The 17721-nt window shown below is 46.4% G+C and overlaps 1 protein-coding gene across 1 annotated transcript in view; it reads right to left on the reverse strand.

Moving 5' to 3' along the window:
• Positions 1–16781, reverse strand: part of LOC117377304 (arf-GAP with SH3 domain, ANK repeat and PH domain-containing protein 1) — a 38092-nt gene extending 21311 nt beyond the window's left edge. The window contains exons 1-18 of the mRNA XM_055224676.1: positions 16659–16781; positions 16428–16500; positions 15566–15711; positions 15409–15483; positions 15243–15292; positions 10720–10849; positions 10202–10287; positions 9845–9920; positions 9092–9166; positions 8254–8351; positions 7937–8006; positions 7701–7788; positions 6955–7003; positions 6626–6804; positions 4559–4692; positions 4175–4266; positions 3904–4084; positions 3664–3749 (exon numbers count right to left, since the gene is read on the reverse strand). Coding sequence (XP_055080651.1) covers positions 3664–3749; positions 3904–4084; positions 4175–4266; positions 4559–4692; positions 6626–6804; positions 6955–7003; positions 7701–7788; positions 7937–8006; positions 8254–8351; positions 9092–9166; positions 9845–9920; positions 10202–10287; positions 10720–10849; positions 15243–15292; positions 15409–15483; positions 15566–15711; positions 16428–16500; positions 16659–16781 — 1811 coding nt within the window. The remainder of the gene's footprint in view (positions 1–3663; positions 3750–3903; positions 4085–4174; positions 4267–4558; positions 4693–6625; positions 6805–6954; positions 7004–7700; positions 7789–7936; positions 8007–8253; positions 8352–9091; positions 9167–9844; positions 9921–10201; positions 10288–10719; positions 10850–15242; positions 15293–15408; positions 15484–15565; positions 15712–16427; positions 16501–16658) is intronic.
• Between the last annotated feature and the right edge of the window lie 940 nt (positions 16782–17721).

Below are 17721 nucleotides of genomic sequence, written 5' to 3' on the forward strand. Positions count from 1 at the left end.
TGAAGGTTGTTTAACAAGCACTATTTTATACTAAAGTTTGAGCATGGGTTTGATATACTAACACTGAAACTATTCATTAAAGTTGTATCCTTTTGAGGTATGCCTAATAAGCACTATATTCTAACACTGAAACTATTCACTCATTATAACAGTCCTACTTTAAAGGCAACATTGTGATATGTGAATTGTGGGAGACAGTGGGTGCTTTCCACAGACTCCCTGACAGAGATAAGGCTGCCGGAGTAGACTCAAGGCCGGAAAAACAGACCGGTGCGGCTCAGAGAGGTGAATGAGGCCGGAAGGAGGGATTCAAGGTGTCTACCTTCTCAACAATATTTGCATATTCATGTTGCATGTTACATTTTTGTCTTTGGGGCCAGGGAAAGGCAGACAGACCGCCTGCTGCACATTCGAGGGATAGATCATTTGACCCCGGGTACTGTATTAGATTGTAACTGTCAGGGGAATAAACTTTTGAGATTTGAATTGACCGAATCCAGTCGTCATTTTGATAGAACACGCCTAACAGCACTGACATTAGTTTTTGTGCATTGGTATATTTTGTGTAATGTGAAATCATGTTTGTATCGTTAAGCTCATAACGTGCACAGTATTTAGACATCCATACATTTTTTGTTCATTATTATATTCTACTTTCATTCTTTTCAGCTACATCAGCTCTAAATATTGATATATAATATTAGTGTAATTTTTAAGATACATTTTGTTTTTGCAACCCTGATTTTAGTTGAAAATGATGATTTCTTCCCAGAATGTGAAATGCAAGGCAAGATTATTTTGAGCTCTTTTATTGCAGCGTGGGGTGGGCCAATAATCAGCAGCAGTAATAGTTTTGTTCCACTGTTAATTTTTGTGTAGCATCAAATACTCACGTTTGTATCAATGAGTACACAAAATGCACCAGCTTCTGTCTCAAAAGTGATCATAATTACTGCCCTTCACCAGATGACACATTTTTAAATGTGTTCAGGCTTTGGCAAAGAAACCAGATTCTTCCCAGTAAGAATGCATTATGATAAAAAAAAATTTTTTTGGGTGTTTTCCTGCACAAAATGATTCTTCATCATGGGCATCTATCAATGAAGATGATTTTGTGTTTTTTTGTACAGTTTTTCCCTCTTTGACAGCCACAGTGTCCACGTTTAGTGTACCATAGACACACTCCTAAAACATCACACAGAGGCTAAACATGTACCGACAGTGAAAATCACTCTGCATGTTAGTTAGTGCATATGTAGATGTGAACACATGCATGTTCATGTCTGTGCACATGTGCTGCAGTCGTGGTGTTTACTGGTCACAAACCAAGTACAGTGCAGGTCCATCCCAGACACAGCCAAGAGAAGAAGTCTAGAGTGTGTGATGCACCTCCAACAAACAGGTTTACATGACTCACAGTATATACTCTCCATCGGGTTCTCGAGGGCTCATGGGAGTTTGCCCAACCAGTCCACATGTGTTTTGTGGATCTGGACAAGGCATTCGACCATGTCCCTCGTGGTGTCCTTTGGGGGGGGCTTCGGGAGTATGGGGTCCAGGGCCCTTTGCTAAGGGCTGTCCGGTTCCTGTATGACCCGACCAGGAGCTGTGTTTGCATTGTCGGCAGTAAGTCAGACCTGTTCCCGATGCATGTCAGACTCCGGCAGGGTTGCCCTTTGTCACCGGTTCTGTTCATTATAATTATGGACAGAATTTCTAGGCGCAGCCAGTGGCCGGAGGGGATATGGTTTGGGAACCACAGGATCTCATCTCTGCTGTTTGCAGATGATGTTGTCCTGATGGCTGCATCGAGCCAGGACCTGTCGCAAGCACTGGGGGGGTTTGCAGCCGAGTGTGAAGAAGCTGGGATGAGAATCAGCTCCTCCAAATCCAAGGCCATGGTTCTTGGATGGAGAGTCTCTCCCTCAAGTGGAGGAGTTCAAGTGTCTCAGGGTCTTGTTCACGAGTGAGGGAAGGGTGGAGCGTGAGATTGACAGTGTCTGCAGTGCTGCTGTCGCTGCATCGGTCTGTTGTGGTAAAGAAGGGGCTGAGTCGAAAGGCAAAGCTCTCGATTTACCGCTCAATCTACGTTCCTACCCTCACCTATGGTCATGAGCTCTGGGTACTGACCGAAAGACGAGATTGCGGATACAAGCGGCCGAAATGAGTTTCCTGCACAGGGTGGCTAGGCACTCCCTTAGAGATAGGGTGAGGAGCTCGGTCACACTGGAGAAGCTCGGAGTAGAGCCGCTACTCCTGCACATCGAGAGGAGCCAGCTGAAGTGGCTTGGGCATCTGCTCAGGAAGCCCCCTGGACACCTCCCTAGGTTCTGGGCATGTCCCACTGGGAGGAGGCCCCGGGGAAGACCCAGGACACGCTAGAGGGATTATGTCTCTCGGCTGGTCTGGGAATGCCTAGGGGTCCCACCGGAGAAGCTGGAGGACATGTCTGGGGTGCGGGAAGTCTGGGAGTCCCTGCTTAGACGGGTCTGGCCCCAGATAAGCAGAAGAAAATGGATGGATGGATGGATGGGACAGCACATATTAATGAACATTTATAAAATGTATTATCGCCAACATGGCTAATTTCCATCTTCAGTAGTTGATGTTAAAAGAGTTTACAGGACAGGGAACAAAACAGCAACAAAAACACAAAAGCAAATGTAACACACCAGCACACTATGCACATAACACACTCACTATGCACACACCACACAGTACAGACATTTACAGAACAGTTCATTTGAAGTTAGTTAAAAGTTAAATCAACAACCCCTCAATATAAAAATGTAATTTTGTCACACATGGTGACATATTTGACCCTCAAACAACCTATTTTAAAGCTTTTGAGAATGTTGCCAGTGTTGAGAGCTCTCATATATGAGCAGGCAGTGTGTTCCACGTCTGACCTGCTCGATAAGCAAAGGAGAGTTGTCCAAAAGCACTTTTCCTAAACGGCACAGAACTGTCACCTCTAGAACCTGATCTTGTTGTCCAGGTTGAATTTCTTTTCACAAACTCCTTTAGAGGAGGTGTACCCAGATTATGATTTTATGATTATAATACATTCCAATGAAGAAAATCTGGTTAGTTTGTCATAACCTAGACATGTTCAAAATGTGTCATCTTGTGAAGAGCAGTTAACATGATTAATTTTAAGTCAGAAGCTCTCAAATGTTCATATATAAAAATGCATGTATTATGTTTCCATGGGAGACAATTCAAAAAGTGCAGTTTGAATGGGTTTCAACGGTGTATTTTATGCACTCATTGATACAAATGTGAGTATTTGATGATATAGAAAAATAACAATGTACCAAAACTACTATTGTTGCAAATTACTGACCCACCCAAGGTTGCAATAAAACAGCAGAAAACGATATGCTTTGCATTTATCATATTGGAAAAGTATCAAAATTTGTGAATTTTGTGTTTTATGATAAGGAATTTAAAGGATTAAAAATCATAAAAGAAAGAAAAGAATGAGCAAAGTAAGTTAAAATAAATTAACAAAAATATGTCCAAATACTGTGCACATTTTAATGGTACAAACGTGTTTTTTTTGCGATGACAGAATGTTAAATGCTTGTGTGTTTACATGTTTATGTCTTTACATGTTTGTGTTTTCATGTTTGATCCTAAACTGTGGTGTTTTTGTCTCACCAGTTTTGGGCGAGAAAGTCGAGGATGTGCAGAGACGTTCTGTCGGCCAAAAGCACAGCCAAGTGAAGCGCGCTCTCTCCCCTCTCCTGAAATATAAGAAATAAGAGAATAAACCAGGTCTAAACCAGGTCTAAACCAGGACTAAACCAAGTCTAAACCAGAACTAAACCAGATCTAAGCCATGACTAAAGCAGGTCTAAACCAGGACTAAACCAGGTCTAAATCAGAACCGTCTCAGACCTGTATGTGTGTGGCGAGTGGCTGGCTTAGGTCCGCCCCCTCGGCGTACAGGTGCAGGAGGCCGTAGACGTCGGCAGTCCTCGTGGCGTCCTGCAATCTCTGTGTGGGGTCAGAGGTCAAACCACGCCGAACCCACTGGAGGCTCTGGTACTTGGACAGGATGAAGTCCCGCCTCCTCGACCTGCCCCAACCAATCAGAGTAGAGAGAGAGGGGGGTGGAACCAATCAGTGGGATAGATATGTACAGAATATGATCCTCGTCTGGACTCACATAGGACTCTGTGGACCTGGTTTCAGACTGGGACTCAGAAGACTGGCCTCCAGAACTTCGTTAAGTCCTGAATTTCCCACGTTTCGCGCCAACTGTGAAAAAGCACATGCTATTAGCGTGGCAGTAATAAGGAGCAGAAACAGTATTCATTTGTTGTATCAGTAATATTAGTAGGCTGGAGGGGCTGAGGCTGAGTATTATTAGTGATATTATTATTTGCAGTATTTATACTAGTATTTGTAGTTGGGGCTGGGTAGTATTAGCAATAGTAGTATTTGTAGTAGTAGTGTTTGCAGTCCCAGCAGATCAGAGGCTGAGTAGTATTAGTGATAGTAATATTTGTAATATTTATAGTAGTAGTAGCAGTACTAGTATCAGCAGTACCAGCAGGTCGGTGGGGCTGAGGCTATCCAGGCTCAGGCTCCTCACTCTGGACATCTGGACGCCCATCTCCCGGTGAACACCTGAACACTCAATACAGGTGAGCACGCCCAGGTGAGTGCAGAGCCAGCTCGGGTCTTTCGAGAGGAGAGGAATAATAGTATTAGTAATAGTAGTAACACAAATGAGTACACCCAGGTGAGTGCAGAACCACAACTAGTCTGCGGACAGGAGAAGAGTAGTAGTACTAGTAATAGTAGTGATAACAGAAGGCCAAGAGTACGACTCAAAATGTTGATGTCTGGCAAAGAAAAAGGGGGCTCAGATTGCCTAACTTGAAATTGTATTACTGCGAAACCCAAATAAAAGCAATAGTGGCCTGTATTATTCATGACCCAGAAATGCAATGGATGTTTTTTTTAAATCAATTTCAAGCATATATATATTTCAAGCACAGGTACACCTAAAGCTATATATATATATATATATATATATATATATATATATATATATATATATATATATATATATATATATATATATATATATATATATATATATATATATGTGTGTGTGTGTGTGTGTATTTTATATATATATATAATACATACATATATATTAATACATAAACACATATATATATTAATACATATATATATATACACACACACACACACACACACATACATGCATATATATATGTACACATTCAATCTCATTCAGACCAGACCATGTCTTTATATAAAAAATTACATTTATGAATACTTTGGCACTACTTTTGTTTTAAATCCAGAGCATTCCACAGTTTCACTCCACATACAGTCACACAAAAACCTTTGCGAGTGTTTCGCACATTAGGTAGAATAAAATTTTCGTAGCCTCTCAAATTGTAAGACCTCTCTTTAAGAGCACTTTAAGAGTGCATGTTACAGGTTTATTGAGCCACACTAAGTGTGTGGATATCCTTGCTTGTGGATATTCAAAATAGGCCTTCAACAGATCTAAGTCAGCTAAAAAAACAGGACAACAGGGAATCTGAACCTATAAGGAAAGGTGTAACTAATGCTTACACAGGGTCTGAGGATGGAGCTATAGATGGGGATAGATGATGTCTAAGGCCCCAATGCCTGTTCAAGGAAGGATTGTCTTTCCTAACAAAAATTGTTTCTTTAACTCCCCTCTCAAACCATTTCATCTCTCTGGCTAAGATCTGTACCTCACTATCTTCAAAGGAGTGCTTAGTGGCTTTGAGATGGAGATGTACGGCAGACTGGGGTTCAGAGGAGGTACATTCCCTTATGGAGTGGCGGTTCAGTTTCTCCAAAGTAACGCTCACTGCATTCTTCACTACACAGAAAGGAGTAGACTACGGTACATTACTTTGTTTATATCTCAGGGTTTTTGTTCTGTGTGAACTAGTTTCTGTGTTAAAGTGTTTGTAGGTTTGAAATAGACCGGAATTTCATACTGTCTGAAAATTCTCTGAAGCTTTCCAGACACTGTGTACAGCTGTGTACAGCCACTCCATAAGAAAATGTACCAGAATGTACCTCTGGACCCCAGTCATGTTGGCTCTGTGGAGAGGTGGAGTAGTATTAGTAATAGTAGTAATACAGGTGAGCACGCCCAGGTGAGTGCAGAGCCAGGACGGGTCTCCGGAGAGGAGGATTAGTATAATAGTAATAGTAGGATACAGGTGAGCAGGCCCAAGTGCGTGCAAAGCCGCAACGGAGAGGAGGAGTAGTAGTAGTAGTACTGATACAGGCGAGCAAGCCCAGATTTGTGCAAAGCCACAATCTGTGGAGAGAGGAATCACACCCACAACCTCAGACAGAGCAGGAGTCTAACCCACAACCTCCTTACTGAGAGGAGGAGAAAGGATAACCACTCTGCCACAGTAACACAGGGAGGACATGCACACTTGCCACATGACAATTTTGCAGCAGTAGTAGCAGCAGCAGTAGTAGTAGTAGTAGTAGTAGTAGTAGTAGTAGTAGTAGTAGTAGTAGTAGTAGTAGTAATAATAGTAGTAGTAGTCTTGCAATAATAGCAGTCCTAATATTGCAGTACCGGGAGCAGTACAGTCGCAGCAGCGGTCATTGCCTCTCATGCGTCGGATTTCTTGGGTGACAGCTCTGGTCAGGTCCTTGCTGGCCCCGCCCCTGTCACTAAGGCCGTTACCGCGGCGACTGTCGTCCAGGGCCGCATCTAGAGCTTCCTGTTTACTATTTACCAACACTGACACCCAGCTGTAAACAACAAACAAATAGATAAATAAACAGACAAGCAGGATAATCAAAGTGGCTTAGAGTTAGAGTTTAATCATTATAACATAATCTCCAAACAGACACCGCCCTCAGACTGACTCCACCCTCTCACATCAGACAGGAAGTACTCACGCCACACACTCCACCTCATCCTCCGTGAGAAAGTGGTATGTGCGGTTATCTGCAAAGTGCACACAAGTATGAGTACACACAAGTATGAGTATACAAGGACGTTCGTTCAGTGAATATTTGGGGATTGTGTACTGTGAATTAACCTTCAGTCATGTGATGAGACAAAGAATATTTAGTACTCACTGACTAGGCACTGTAGTATTGACAATATCAGAGGTAGTATGTATAATATGCCAGCCTATAAGCAAACTAAGCAACTGCTTAGGGACCCAAGGCCACCAGAGGGTCCCCAAGAGCCCATACATTTGTATTGAAAATAATATAATATGTAAAGTTATACTAGAAACAGTGCTCAGGTGTTTACAGCCGCCTAAATATCACTCTATAAAGATTACATTTGTTTTTTATATACAGTAGCAAAATATCTGCTGCCTACATTTGTTTTATCTACGTGTTTATACCCCCAAGGAGCGCTGAGGCCGCTGAGGTACTTTTGAATGGCTGTTTTACAAGTTAGATTAAAACATTTCAGTCTTTTGGTCATATAAATAGAAACTAAATTGGATAAGGTGATGAGAGCATGGTCATAATGTTGTCAAAGTCAAGTCACCAACAAGTGAGCCCAAGTACATCCACTTCCTAGGGGCCCAGAGACATATCCTGCTTAGGGCTCCCTGAAGTTTAGTATGTGTAGTATTTGTAGTATATGTAGTATTTGCAGTATCTGTAGTATTTGCTGTATTTACTGGAGATGAGGTGGAAGCATTTCTTGTCTTCGTCGCTTGGTCGGACATGACATGTGAGAAGATTCAGACGAGTCGGAGGTTTGTTTGTCTGAAAACAGAAAGGGAGAGCATCTGACACAATCTGACATACAGGGAGGGCATCTGAGGCAATGTGACACTCAGGGAGGGCATCTGACACTCTGGGAGGGCATCTGGCACACAGGGAGAGCATCTGACACACAGGGAGAGCATCTCACCGTGGCATGGGCGATGGTGAGGTAACAGTCATGGACACAGCACTTCCTCTTCTGCCACATTTTTCTCAAACTGAAATAAAGAACAAAACATGATGCAAAGGAATAACAGAGGAGCAAATGAGGAGAAGATAGGGTCAGAGGAGCAGAGGAGAAGGTCAGGGGAGCACAGGAGAGGATCAGAGGAGCAGAGAAGCAGAGAAGTAGAGGAGAGGGTAAGGGGATTCAAGGAGCAGGGGAGAAGGTCAGAGGAGCCGAGGAGAGGTGCAGAGGAGAAGGTCAGAGGAGCATAGGAGGAGTAAACGGTGCAGAAGATGTACCCGTCGCTCTTCTTGTACAGGAAGCCACTCTTTTCGGTCCCAAACTGTTTATCTCCAACAAACTGCTGCAAACTGTAGACCACTTTAGGGGCAGAGTCCTGGATAGAGACCTGGTTTAGATCTGGTTTAGTCCTGATTTAGTCCTGGCCAGCCAGAAACACATGCTTGGACAAAACTGTACAAAATTTTGGAGACAGGATACGGCTAACTCCTAGCCATATCCTGTCTCCCCAATTTCAGATGGCATGACTGACAGGCAAATTAACCAATCAGAGAGACGCATGGTCTGTTGGTAAAACATGGCTGCTTACACGTAACACTAAGAAACGAGAAACAGCACAGACTTTTGCAGAATTAATAATCAAAGCACCATACACTTATTTATCTCAAGTAAAATAAGTCATATATTGTTCTGAATGTTACGAGAGGAGATGTCTTCTACATTTGAGAAACACATGCGACTGTGGCTGGACTGTCTCCACAGTATTTTCGCCCTTTATTGTCCGGTTCAAGACCCTTCTGGATTCGACCAGAGTGTGGATGGCTGGTCAGGCAAGTTTAGTACTGGGTTTGACCTGATTTAATCCAGGTTTAGTCCTGGTTTAGTCCTAGTTCAGTCCTGGTTTAGTTCTGATTCAGTACCTGGTCCGAGTCTGGTCTCAGTCCTAATTTAGTCCTGGTTTAGTCCTGGTTTAATCCTGATTTAGTCCTGGCTTAGTCCTGGCTTAGTCCTTGGTCAGTACCTGGTCTGGTCTCAGTCCTGGTTTAGTCCTGGTTTAGTCCTGGTTTAATCCTGATTTAGTCCTGGCTCAGTCTTGGCTTAGTCCTGGTTCAGTACCTGGTCTGGGTCAGGTCTCAGCAGGTCTCTCAGGGATATTAACTGTTTCTTCTGATCCTCTTGACGCTGCTTCACCTGAAAATGAAAAAAAAAAAAAAGACCATAAGCAGTATGACATAAGGGGGTAGGATATAAGGTAGTAGGATGTAGGGGTTAGGAGGTAGAATTATAGATAGACGATGTATAGGGCTGATATATGCATTTTTCAAAAATCACCAGCGGCCATAAAAAACAACAACAAAAAAAACTCGTATTTGCCAGTCTCTAGGGCATAAGGATGTAGGAGAAAGGACTGTATGTATGTATGTATGTATATGTATACATTACACTAGAGATTTGGCCTGTAACATGTAGCAAAGCATGAATATGCAAGGCTCATTGTACAAATTGTTTTCCAAATGCATTAATTAAATTAATAATTACTCTATTAAATTTCAGTTAAATAAACACAACAGAAAAACTTTGAACAAGGTTTACCCTTACCTATTTTAATATAATTTCACATCCGCTGGGCCATATTAATACGTCCAAAGGGCCGTGTGTGGCCCCTGGACCGTAGTTTGCCTATGTCTGGGTTAGGAGGTGGGAGTTAGGATATAGGACATAAGGAGGTAAGGAGTTATGATATAAGGAGGTAGTGTAGGAGACAGTAGCATGGAGGGTAGGATATAGGGCATAAGAAGCTAGGATATAAGGAGGTAGGGGTTAGAATGTAGCCCATAAGGATGTAGAACACAAGGAGTTAGGAGGTACCGTGGAGAGAACAGAGTTGAGCTGCTCCATGTACTGCTTCAGTCTGGTGGAGGTCGAGACACACTCTTGAAGGAAACTGAGACAGGGAGTGAGAAGGGTGGGGGTGGGAAGGAGAGACGGAGGGAAAAAGAGTTTGAACGGAGAGAGAAAGGAATCAGAGAGAGAGGGCAGGGGGTGATGTAAGTACCTGGTGTGTTTGTGTGTGTGTGTGCGTGTGCGCATGTGTGTAAGGGACCCTGTTGCTGTGAGGAGTACCTCACACACCGCAGGAGTATGTACATGTTGTGGGGGAGTACCTGGTTGGGTGGGTACCGGGTGTGTGTGTTTTTGCGTGAAGGACGCTATTGATGTACCTACATGTTGTGGCTATGGTAGTGCTTAGTGAGGTTCTGCAGAAGGTCGACTCCACGCTTGGTCTTGATCTCGTTCACTTTAATCAGATACTGAAAAACACAGAAAACAGTAACACAGATGCCCTCCCACACAAGTGCAGATGCTCTCCCACATGTGTGTAGATGCCCTCCCACAGTGCAGTAGTCAGCTCCCTCAGGTCACAAGTAGAACTACTTTTATCTCACACATGCTGAGTTGTACAGTAGCAGAAGTATTTGTAGTAGTATTTGTAGCATTTGCAGTATAAGTAGTAATTGTAGTAGTATTTGTTGTAGTATTTGTATCAGTGTTTGTAGTAGTATTAGTAATATTTGTAGTATTTGCAGTAGTATTAGTAGTTTTGCAGTAGTATTTGTAGTAGTAGTATTAGTAGTACTTGTACCTTACACATGCTGAGTTGGACAGTAGCAGTAGTATTTGAAGTATTTGTAGCACTTGTACCTCACAAATGCTGGGTTGGACAGAAGTAGTAGTGCTTGTACCTCACACATGCTGAGTTGGAAGCTCCGCCTCTCATAGTGCAGCTCTTCAGCGAGTTCTGACCCAGAGACTTCGGTACGAACCATCCCATACTGCCGTGCCAAGTCTCTCTTCTCCTTCTCCACCTGTTTACTGCAAAAGGACTAATGTAAGTACTACAGAAAGTACAAAAAATACTGCATAATGCACTGACCAGGTCCCTCTTTTCCTTGTACACCTGTTTACTGCAAAAGGACTGCTATACACCACGTTCCAAATTATTATGCAAATTGTGCAAAATTTTTGTTTTCCAACAAACAAAAAACCGAACCGCCACCTTAACGTGGTGGAGGGGTTTGAGCACCCGAATGATCCTGGGAGCTATGTTGTCGGGGGCTTCATGCCCCTGGTAGGGTCACCCATGGCAAACAGGTCCTCGGAGACGGGTCTGACTAAGAGCGATTCAGAAGCCCCCATGAATAGAGAAACAACGAGGCCAGTTACGTCGCCCGGACTGGCGTTACCGGGGCCCCACCCTGGAGCCAGGCCTGGGGTGGGTGCTCGGCAGCGAGCGCCTGGTGGCCGGGCCTTTCCCCACGGGGCCCGGTCGGGCCCAGCCCGAAGGAACGACGTGGGGCCGTCCTCCCGTGGACCCACCACCTGCGGGAGGAGCCATGAGGGGCGGGTGCGGAGAGATCCGGGCGGCAGTCGAAGGCGGGGACCTCGACGACCGGATCTCCGGACATGGAGACTAGCTCTGGGGACGTGGAATGTCACCTCGCTGGGGGGGAAGGAGCCTGAGCTTGTGCGGGAGGTTGAGCGTTACTGGCTAGATATAGTCGGCCTCACCTCCACGCACAGCTTGGGCTCTGGAACCCAACTTCTTGAGAGGGGTTGGACTCTCCATTTCTCTGGCGTTGCCCGCGGGGAGCGGTGGCGAGCTGGTGTGGGCTTGCTCATTGCCCCACAGCTCAGCCGCTGTGTGTTGGGGTTCACTCCGGTGAACGAGAGGGTCGTGTCCCTGCGCCTTCGGGTCGGGGAAAGGTCTCTCACTGTTGTGTTGGCCTACGGGCCAAACAGCAGTGCAGAGTACTAGACAGTGCACCAACCGGGGACTCCGTTGTTCTCCTGGGGGACTTCAACGCCCATGTGGGTAACGACAGTGACACTTGGAGGGGCGTGATTGGGAGGAACGGCCTCCCCGATCTGAACCCGAGCGGTGTTTTGTTATTGGACTTCTGTGCTAGTCACAGTTTGTCCATAACAAACACCATGTTCGAGCACAAGGGTGTCCATCGGTGCACGTGGCACCAGGACACTCTAGGTCGGAGGTCGATGATCGACTTTGTTGTCGTGTCATCTGACCTCCGACCGCGTGTCTTGGACACTCGGGTGAAGAGAGGGGCTGAGCTGTCAACTGATCACCACCTGGTGGTGAGTTGGATCCGCTGGCGGAGGAGGAAGCCGGACAGACCTGGCAGGCCCAAGCGCATTGTGAGGGTCTGCTGGGAACGTCTGGCGGAGCCCTCTGTCAGGGGGGTCTTCAACTCCCACCTCCGGGAGAGCTTCTCCCTGATCCCGGGGGAGGTCGGAGACATGGACTCCGAGTGGGCCATGTTCTCCACCTCTATTGTCGATGCGGCTGCTCGTAGCTGTGGTCGTAAGGTCTGTGGTGCTTGTCGCGGCGGCAATCCCCGAACCCGGTGGTGGACACCGGAAGTAAGGGATGCCGTCAAGCTGAAGAAGGAGTCCTATCGAGCCTTGTTGGCTCGTGGGACTCCTGAGGCAGCTGATGAGTACCGGCGGGCCAAGCGTGCCGCGGCTCGGGCAGTCACAGAGGCAAAAACTCGGGGTTGGGAGGAGTTCAGGGAGGCCATGGAGGAGGACTATCGGACGGCCTCAAAGAGATTCTGGCAAACCGTCCGACGCCTCAGGAGGGGGAAGCAGTGCTTCACCAACACTGTTTACAGTGCGGGTGGAGAGCTGCTGACTTCGACTGGGGATGTTGTCGGGCGGTGGAAGGAATACTTTGAGGATCTCCTCAATCCCACTGTCACGTCTTCCGAGGAGGAAGCAGAAACTGGGGACCCAGAGGCGGACTCGTCCATCACCCTGGCTGAAGTCACTGAGGTGGATGGCAAGCTCCTCGGTGGCAAGGCTCCGGGGGTGGACGAGATCCGTCCTGAGTACCTCAAGTCTCTGGATATTGTGGGGCTGTCTTGGCTGACACGTCTCTGCAACATCGCGTGGCGGTCGGGGACAGTACCTGTGGAATGGCAGACCGGGGTGGTGGTCCCTCTGTATAAGAAGGGGGACCGAAGGGTGTGTTCCAATTACAGGGGAATCACACTCCTCAGCCTTCCCGGTAAGGTCTATTCCAGGGTACTGGAGAGGAGAATCCGACCGATAGTCGAACCTCGGATTCAGGAGGAGCAGTGTGGTTTTCGCCCTGGTCGTGGAACACTGGACCAGCTCTATACTCTCCATCGGGTCCTCGAGGGCTCATGGGAGTATGCCCAACCAGTCCACATGTGTTTTGTGGATCTGGAGAAGGCATTCGACCGTGTCCCTCGTGGTGTCCTTTGGGGGGTGCTCTGGGAGTATGGGGTCCGGGGCTCTTTGCTAAGGGCTGTCCGGTCCCTGTATGACCGGAGCAGGAGCTGTGTTCGCATTGCCGGCAGTAAGTCAGACCTGTTCCCGGTGCATGTTGGACTCCGCCAGGGCTGCCCTTTGTCACCGGTTCTGTTCATTATATTTATGGACAGAATTTCTAGGCGCAGCCAGGGGCCGGAGGGGGCCTGGTTTGGGAACCACAGGATTTCATCTCTGCTGTTTGCAGATGATGTTGTCCTGATGGCTTCTTCGAGCCAGGACCTGCAGCAGGTACTGGGGCGGTTTGCAGTCGAGTGTGAAGCGGCTGGGATGAGAATCAGCTCCTCCAAATCCGAGGCCATGGTTCTTGACCGGAAAAAGGTGGTTTGCTCTCTCCGGGTGGGTGGTGAGTCTCTGCCCCAAGTGGAGGAGTTCAAGTATCTCGGGGTCTTGTTCACGAGAGAGGGAAGGATGGAGCGGGAAATTGACAGGCGGATCGGTGCAGCGTCTGCAGTGATGCAGTCGCTGTATCGGTCCGTTGTGGTAAAGAAGGAGCTGAGCCGGAAGGCGAAGCTCTCGATTTACCGGTCAATCTACGTTCCTACCCTCACCTATGGTCATGAGCTCTGGGTAATGACCGAAAGGACAAGATCGCGGATACAAGCAGCTGAAATGGGCTTCCTCCGCAGAGTGGCTGGGCGCACCCTTAGGGATAGGATGAGGAGCTCGGTCACACGGGAGGAGCTCGGAGTAGAGCCGCTGCTCCTACAAGTTGAGAGGAACCAGCTGAGGTGGCTCGGGCATCTGCTCAGGATGCCTCCTGGACGCCTCCCTAGGGAGGTGTTCTGGGCATGTCCCACCGGGAGGAGGCCCCGGGGAAGACCCAGGACACGCTGGAGGGACTATGTCTCTCGGCTGGCCTGGGAACGCCTTGGGGTCCCACCGGAGGAGCTGGAGGACGTGTCCGGGGTGAGGGAAGCCTGGGAGTCCCTGCTTAGACTGCTGCCCCCGCGACCCGGCCCCGGATAAGCGGAAGAAAATGGATGGATGGATTTTTGTTTTCCAGTGAAACTCATGGATGGTATTGTGTCTCAGTGCTCTTTGGGTCAGTGAAATCAATCTCAGACACCTGTGCCAATTAGTTTGCCAGGTAAGTTCAATTAAAGGAAAAACTACTTAAGAAGGACATTCCACATTATTAAGCAGACCACCATTTTCAAGCAATATGAGAAAGAAAAAGGATCTCTCTAGTGCTGAAAAGCATGAAATAGTTGAATACCTTGTACAAGGTATGAAAACCTTAGATATTTCACGAAAACCTAAGCGTGATTATCATACTATTAAGAGATTTGTAGCTGATTCAGAGTACACACAGATTTGTGCAGATGAAGACACAATGAGGAAGGTTTCTGCCAGACAAATACATCGGATTAAGAGAGCAGCTGCTAAAATGCCATCACAAAGCAGCAAACAGGTATTTGAAGCTGCTGGTGCCTCTGGAGTTCCGTGAACATCAAGGCATAGCATGCCCCAGAGGCTTGCAGTTATGCATAAATCTTCTATTTAGCCACCCTTAACCAATGCTCACAAGCAGAAATGGCTCCAGTGGGCCCAGAAAAACATGAAGACTGATTTTCATTGGTTCATTGGCTGCTATAGGCATAAAAGAAGAGAAACTCATGGTGTGGCCCCCATTCTCCCCATTCTGTGCATAATAATTTGGAACAGTGCATTTTAAGTTTTCATTTTTGAAAAAACAGTGTTATCATTGGGAGGTTTGTTCAATAACTAATTATGATGACTGTCATTTATGTTGACAATTTGGCAAAATCAGAGAACAAGATCATTTGCATAATAATTTGGAATGGAGTGCTGTAAGTACTGTAAAAGTGCTACGATGAGTGCTGCATAAATACTTATTCTGGGTGGTTTTAAACAGTAGAACAGGACTCACAATCTGTTCTCGTAGTCTCTCCAGGCACGCTCCACTGGCTTCTTCAGCTCCTGAACAGACATGTTTACATGACATATACACATATGCACACACACACGCACATGCACGCACACACATGTTCGTGCATGTGCATACGCACGCACACACACATGTTTAAAGTTCTGACCCCTCTGACATCCCTCAGGTCGCCCTTCACCAGAGACTCCAGGAAGAAGTTCACGTTATGAAGAAGACTCTTAAGCTGTAACAGAGAAGCGAGGTCAGAACTCTGGAGTATATGGTATTAGTAGTATTTGTAGTAGTTGTAGTGGTATTGAAAGTACCAGATTCTTGGTGGGACTGAGCAGCTCTCTAGAGAAGTCGGCAAGTTTGCAGAAAGCCCCTCCCACTTCACTCTCTCCGTTTGAGTGACAGGCAACGGACAGCTTCTGCATGGCCCCGATGTACTGCTCCATGTGACAGACGTGTTCTACAGCACATGTAAGTACAAATACTTCACAATATACTCCCATGTACTCCTCCATGCAACATATATGTTCTGTGTACAAATATATGAATAAATATTTCATACTGTATGCCCCCATGTACAGCTCTGTGTATTTGTTCTAAGGAAAATATACAGGGTAATTATTATGTAGGTCTATGGTGAAATGTTTAGCAGTTACCATGGTAACAAAATAGCAAAAGCTGAAGACACATATGTGGTAACATAATGTACATATTAGCAAACAGCCCCATACATTTTTAGATATACTGAAAGCTCAAGAAAAAAATATTGACAATATTGATTTCATCAGCGCATTTTCAGGAGCCTATGATCAATATGAGCATTCATGGCCCTGTTTAGGTATTTGATTTTCAACAAAAAGTCAAGAGTAGGTAACTGAAAAACTGTTGGCTAATGCTAGCTAGCTTGTGACTGTAATGTTATTTGAGAGGGACTTATTTAACAGCACAAACCAGCTCACCTGTTGTAGTTCAGCTAAGTCAGTTCTTTTATGGTCAGATTGTGCTCAAACAAAGGTGAGATTAAAGTCTAACTTGAGTAACAGCGCTTCAGACAGAGAAGTGCCTAGACACCCACAAGGAATGTTCGTGACATCAACTGCAATAATAATAATAATCAATAAAGACAGACAGGTGGGGGGTGAGGGGGCAGGTGACCGAGAGAGCAGCAGGTAGTACCTTGTCCTGAGTTGAATTTGGCTTTCGCTGCTTTCTTCATTTTCTGCAACAAAACCAGGTCACAGTCCAGAGCCTGAGATAAGAGACATGAAGAGTACAAGTATGTGGCAGCAATTGCAGTAATAGTAATAGTAGTAGTATTAGTAGTATTGGTAGCATTAGTACTATTAGTAGCATTAGTAGTAGTAGTAGCAGTAATGGTAGTAGTAGTAGTAGTAGTATTAGTAGTACCTCCTCGATGCTCTGCATTGTGTTCCTGCACAGAGGCATCTTGTCACAGAATGAAGATGTGGTGGGAGACTTCCAGTCCTCCTGAACCTCCCTGAGAAAGTCCTCCACCGAGACACAGTCCATCCTGAACAGGACTAAACCAGGACTAAACCAGGACTGAATGAGGACTAAACCTGGAATGAACCAGGACTAAACCTGGACTGAATCAGAACTGAACCAGCTCTAAACCAGGACTGAACCAGGAACGAACCAGGGCTTAACCGGGTCTGAACCAGGGCTAAAACTAAAACAGAACTAAACCAGGACCGTACCAAGTCTGGATGGGTGTGAACCACAACTAAATCAGAACTTAACTTAATCAGGTCTAAGTCTACTTCAGAGCTCTGTGGGATGACGTCATCCTTTCGCTGGTCTCGAGAGTCCAGTCTAACACCAGGTCCACGTGGGCCCCAAACACCGGGTCCAAGTCCCACAGTTTGGACCGAACCCAGAACCGAGCCAGGACCGAGTCGGAACCGAGCCCGTATTTTATAAAACACAAGAAAACCACCAGCGCCTGAGGACAAAGAGCGGCTCCTGAGGACAAAGAGCGGCTCTTCAGGCTGACCGTGTCCGCTCTGAAGTGTACCTGCAGCGTGTAATCCCCGGTCTCCCCGGTGGTGGACCTTGGAGGTCTCTGACAAAGACAGGGGCTTTGTGTTGCTCGTATTCGTGTTTGGTTGCAGTTGGGGCGGGCTACTCCACTCTGTCTGCGGACTGAAAACAGGTGCTCCGCGCAAACACCGACTCCTCGCTCCGTCGGATACTGGTTTGGAGGCAGATGTGGCGGACAGAACCTCTTTGTCTTCCCGGTGTAAAACTCTCCGAGCTGTGGTTACACCTGGCAGAACGGCACCTCTTAGCTGTACCCGGGATGGGATGGTGCTGGGGCGGAGACAGTTGTTTCCCGCTGACAGTCCTGTACCTCCGTGAGAAAGAGCGGCTCCTCTCGCAGCTCGTAACCGGGCGCTGATGCAGGTGTTGTAGGTCGGTTCTATTCAAGTTCCCGGTCCTGTCCCGGTTC

This window comes from Periophthalmus magnuspinnatus, chromosome 10 (genome assembly GCF_009829125.3).
Source record: "Periophthalmus magnuspinnatus isolate fPerMag1 chromosome 10, fPerMag1.2.pri, whole genome shotgun sequence".
Lineage (NCBI taxonomy): Eukaryota > Metazoa > Chordata > Actinopteri > Gobiiformes > Gobiidae > Periophthalmus > Periophthalmus magnuspinnatus.